At 42.0% G+C, this 5,215-nt stretch overlaps 1 protein-coding gene across 1 annotated transcript; it reads left to right on the top strand.

Moving 5' to 3' along the window:
- Positions 1-384: 384 nt before the first annotated feature.
- On the top strand, positions 385-4,651 carry LOC138872065 (uncharacterized). The gene is made up of 5 exons (XM_070150033.1): positions 385-1,201; positions 1,322-1,746; positions 1,827-1,940; positions 3,176-4,397; positions 4,443-4,651. The coding sequence occupies exons 1-5, from the start codon at positions 385-387 to the stop codon at positions 4,649-4,651; spliced, it is 2,787 nt and encodes a 928-aa protein (XP_070006134.1).
- Positions 4,652-5,215: the final 564 nt, after the last annotated feature.

The raw sequence follows: 5,215 nt of genomic DNA, 5'->3' as shown, positions 1-5,215 counted from the left end.
AGAACCAAAAAAGAGATCAAGTAATTGCAGGGATTGCCATAACGTCAATGTGTTGACAAAGATTTTCACTGAAAGCCAAACGAAAAAGGTAAATGTGGTGGAAGATGTTCAAACCAAATCAAATGTGGATTTTGAGGAAGCAAACCATGTCAACAACTCTCAATGAGGCTAAAAAAGGCAACAATACCAAGGTCAAGGACAACAAAATCAATGGAGGCCTAACCTGCAAGGGCAAGGCAACCAACAGTGGCAAAATGACCAAGCTCAAATCAAGGGAATTGGAATAACAACAACAACTTCTCAAATCGGAGTTCAAACCCTTATGTTCCACCAAAGGGGCAATATTCAAATCAAGGTTCCTCAAGTGATTCCAAGTTGGAAAACATGCCTGAACAGGTATTGCAAAATCAAGAAAGGTTCGACACTTCAATGAGGAATATGACCAAACTTGTCAGTTCTTATACCGCATCCATTAAAAAATTACAGATGAAAATGAGAGATCTCTCGAGGGAACAAAATCCAGAGCAAAAGGGGACACTCCCAAGTGACATAATTGCGAACCCAAAGGGTAGTGGGAGTGGTCCAACTTCTCATTGCATGGCAATTACTACTCAGAGTGGGAAGGTACTTCAAGGAGAGAGCGAACAAGTGGTTGAAATGGAAGAGTCCGAACAAGAGGTTGAGGCACAAGTTGAAGAGTCAATTTTTGTTGAAGCTAAAAAGGTCCCAGAAGAGTTGAAAGTTCAAGAAGTGAACCGGGAAGAGGTTAAGGAAAAGGCAAAAGAGACACCAAAAACTCTACTACCTATTCCTAGACCTTTTCCTCCTTTCCCTCAAAGACTTGCTAAGAGGGTTGATGATAGCAAACTCGAAAAGTTTTATAACATTCTCAAGCAATTATTGGTAAATATTCCATTCGTGGAAGCATTTCAAGAGATGCCGGATTTTGCTAAGTATTTGAAAGACTTGATAACCAAGAAGAAAACCACCAAGAATGAAGTGGTGAATGTGACTCACCGGGTTAGTTCCATCATTTCAACAACCACCGTTCAAAAGAAAGAAGACCCGAGATCCTTCACCATTCCATGCACTATTGGGGCGCATGATTTGGCAAGAGCTCTTTGTGATAATGAGGCTAGCATCAACTTAATGCCTCTTTCTATTTACAAGCAAGTGGGGTTAGGTATTCCGAGGCCTACAAGTATGAGGTTGCAAATGGCCAATCGTTACATAAAGAGACCGGTGGGAATGATTGATGATGTGCTTGTGAAAGTGCGGTAGTTCTATTTGCCCGCCGATTTTGTAATCCTTGATTGTGCAGTTGACAAAGAGATCCCTATCATCTTGGGGAGATCATTTCTTGCTACAGGAAGTGCACTTATGGATTCAGAACAGAATGAGATCAAGTTCTGTGTGAATGATGAAGAGATCACATTCCAAGCAAGCAAGGGTATGAAGCTGCCACATGAATATGAAAGCATCTCGGTGATTGATATTGTTGATGAGGTGGAAGACGCAATTGAAATGAAGATGGAAGAACAATGCCTTGGTGAGGCGTTGGCGGCTATTTTGGTAAATTTCGATGCTGAAGATATGGAGGGGTACATGGAATCAGTCAATGCATTGGAAGGGCTTGGGTCCTACACTTATGCGCCAAAGAAACTCTCGCTCGACTTGGAGAATAGAGTCACACCTCCCGCCAAGCCTTTAATTATTAAGCCGCCACAACTAGAGCTCAAACCACTTGTGCGCACTTGAGGTATAAATTTCTTGGCTCTAGTGACACTCTACTGGTAATTGTTTCTTCTTTGTTGAATGATGTGCAGGTAGAACAATTGTTGAATGTCTTGAGGGAGCATAGGCAAGCTATTGGGTGGGAAATAGCTGACATCCGAGGGATTCCCACCAGAATTTGCGAACACAAGATACAATTGGAGAATGTGAGTAAACCAAGTGTGGAGCATCAATGAAGGTTAAACCCTTCTATGCAGGAGGTGGTAAAGAAAGAAATTATCAAGTGGTTAGATGTCGGGGTAGTCTACCCCATTGCCGATAGTTCTTGGGTGAGTCTGGTGCAATGTTTTCCGAAAAAGGGAGGCATGATCGTGATTGAAAATGACAGAAATGAGCTCATCCCGACAAGAACAGTGACTGGATAGAGGGTTTGCATGGATTACCAGAAGCTAAACAGTGCTACGTGCAAGGACCATTTCCCTATGCCTTTTATTGATCAAATGCTTGATCGGCTAGCGGGGAGGTCATTCTACTTCTTCTTGGATGGATATTCCGGCTAAAACCAAATCAATATTGCATTGGAAGATCAAGAAAAGACAACATTCACTTGTCCATATGGGACATTCGCATTTAGCCGGATGCCATTTGGGCTATGCAACACTTCGGCTACTTTTCAAAGGTGCATGATGTCAATCTTCTCAGACATGGTAGAAGATTTCTTAGAGGTATTCATGGACGATTTCTCTGTCGTGGGTGATTCCTCTGAGCATTGTCATGACAACCTTAGACAAGTGCTCAAAAGATGTAAAGAAACAAACCTTGTGCTAAATTGATAGAAATTCCACTTCATGGTAGACGAGGGCATTCTTTTGCGCCACAAAATTTCCAAACAAGGCATAGAGGTTGACCAGGCAAAGATCGAGATCATTTCCAAGCGTTCTCCACCTACTTCAGTTAAAGGTGTCCGAAGCTTTTTGGGGCATACCGGCTTCTATAGGAATTTCATCAAGGACTTATCCAAAATTGAAATTCCCATGTGAAAACTCCTTGAGAAAGATGCAAAGTTCGTATTTGATGAGAAGTGCCTCAAGGCCTCTGAGGAATTGAAAGAAAAGCTCACCAAGACACCTATTATTGTCACACCCGATTGGTCTCTTCCATTCGAACTCATGTGTGACGCAAGTGGTGTAGCTATTGGGGCGGTGCTTGGCCAACATCATAACAAGATCTTTCACCCTATCTACTATACAAGCAAGACACTCAATGGCACTCAAATGAACTACATTGTGACTGAGCAAGAACTTCTTGCTCTATACTTTTGAAAAGATTCGGCCTTATTTGTTAGGGTCCACAGTGATAGTGTACATTGACCATGCTGCTCTTCGCTATCTTATGGCGAAGAAGAATGCCAAACAAAGATTGATCTGGTGGGTCCTTTTAGTTGAAAGAGTTTGAATTTGAAGTCAAGGATCGGAAAGGGACGGAAAATCAAGTTGCGGGTCACCTATCTAGGCCTGAAGAGGCAGAGAGACCAAAAGAAGACCTTGAAATCAATTATGCCTTTCTAGATGAACACATATTGGCATTGACTAACATATTTCCTCCTTGGTATGCCGACATCGCTAACTTCTTGGTTAGTGACATTGTTCCCGATGGATTGGAAGCTTATCAAAAGAAAAAGTTCTTCCAGGAGTGTAGGCATTACTATTGGGAGGAACCCTTTTTGTTCCATATTTATACTGACAACATCATCCGGCAGTGTGTTTCAGAAGACGAGGTAATGCCAATTCTCAAGGCATTCCATGATTCTCCGGTTGGGGGCCATCATGGAGGAAATCAAATGGCGGTAAAAGTGCTTGAATGTGGCTACTATTGTCCATCGATCTACCAAGATGAAAATCAAATAGTAAAGGCATGCAAACAATATCAAAGACAAGGGTCAATATCTAAAAGACATGAGACGCCTATGAATTTAGTACTAGAGGTAGAGATCTTTGATTTGTGGGGGATAGACTTTATGGGCCCTTTCGTGAGCTCTTATGGCATGACCTACATTTTGGTGGTTGTGGACTACGTCTCTAAATGGGTCGAGGCAATTGCCTTACCTAACAATGAAGCAAAGAGTATAACTGCATTTTTGAAGAAGAACACATTCACACGGTTTGGTACTCCAAGGGCCATCCTGAGTGATGGTGGGTCTCATTTCTGCAACAAGGCTCTCGCCGGGCTGCTTGAAAAGTATGGTGTAAAGCACAAGGTGGCCATACCCTATCATCCTCAGTCGAGTGGTCAGGTTGAAGTTTCGAACAGAGAAATCAAAAATATCCTAGCTAAAACTATCAATGCAAATAGGACCGACTGTTCAAGGAAGATAGATGATACGTTGTGGGCATATCACACAACATTTAAGACTCTCATTGGCACTTCACCGTACAGGTTGGTTTTTGGCAAAGCATGTCACTTGCTAGTGGAGCTTGAACAAAAAGCCATGTGGGCATTGAAGAAGCTGAATCTTGACTGGGCCGAGGCTGGTAATATAAGGATGGCACAACTCAATGAGATGGAAGAATTCCGTCTCCATGCCTATGAGAGTGCAGCCATGTACAAAGAGAGGATGAAGTTTGTCCATGATAAGAAGATCTTGAAGCAGGAGTTCAATTTTGGTGACTTGGTCTTACTCTTAAATTCAAGACTCAAATAATTTCCAGGTAAACTCAAGTCCAAATGGTCTAGCCCGTTCAAAGTTGTGAGTGTGTTCCCTTATGGTGCTATTGATCTGGAGTCGGAGGATGGGACTCAAAATTTCATGGTGAATGGACAACGAGTCAAGCATTACCTCGGTAGCACAGGAGAAAGGCATTTGATAGAACAATTTGCTCTAAGTGATAGTCCGACAGCAGCCCCTACCAAGGAATAATCCAAAAGGAGTCAACTACATTGTGCCGCGACGTTAAATTAAGCGCTTCTTGGGAGGAAACCCATGTGTGGTAAAACTCTTTTGTAGTTTATTTATTTATTATTTACGTAGTTTATACTAAGCAAGTTGATGTGTGTGCTAGAGTGCAGGTAGTCCCAAAATATCAAAATAGGGTCCTAGTGCTGAAGAAACTAAAGGAAAGAGAGGTCCAGATCGGGCGACAACTATGCGGTCGCATATGCGGTCGTATAATGACTATGTGAACCGCATAGTCATCACAGAATCAGGTAGAGAACTTGGCTACATTAGTTTCCAACTATGAGGTTTTTCCTTTATGCGGCCCACATACCCACTTGCGATCGCATTTTGCATCACAAAGTGAATCTAGGCTGTAAGTCATAAGTCCACTGCATAACACTTATGCGATCACATATTGTGTTATGCGATGAACTTAAGATCCTTATATCTGCCAGGTATAAACCCTAACCCACTATATTCACACACTCACATTTAAACAAAACAAATCAAAAGAACAAAAAGAAAAAAACAAAGAAAAGAAAAAAG

Source organism: Nicotiana sylvestris, chromosome 1, assembly GCF_000393655.2.
Source record: "Nicotiana sylvestris chromosome 1, ASM39365v2, whole genome shotgun sequence".
NCBI lineage: Eukaryota > Viridiplantae > Streptophyta > Magnoliopsida > Solanales > Solanaceae > Nicotiana > Nicotiana sylvestris.
This window is presented reverse-complemented; position numbering and strand designations above follow the sequence as displayed.

What these genes read in the sequence shown, in the direction of transcription:
- LOC138872065 (XM_070150033.1), top strand. Translation starts at nt 385, where the DNA reads ATGCCTGAACAGGTATTGCAAAATCAAGAAAGGTTCGACACTTCAATG. An exon ending in AGGTATTCCGAGGCCTACAA is followed by an intron (nt 1,202 to 1,321) that starts GTATGAGGTTGC and finishes TTGATTGTGCAG; the next exon opens with TTGACAAAGAGATCCCTATC. An exon ending in GAAGCAGGAGTTCAATTTTG is followed by an intron (nt 4,398 to 4,442) that starts GTGACTTGGTCT and finishes AATAATTTCCAG; the next exon opens with GTAAACTCAAGTCCAAATGG.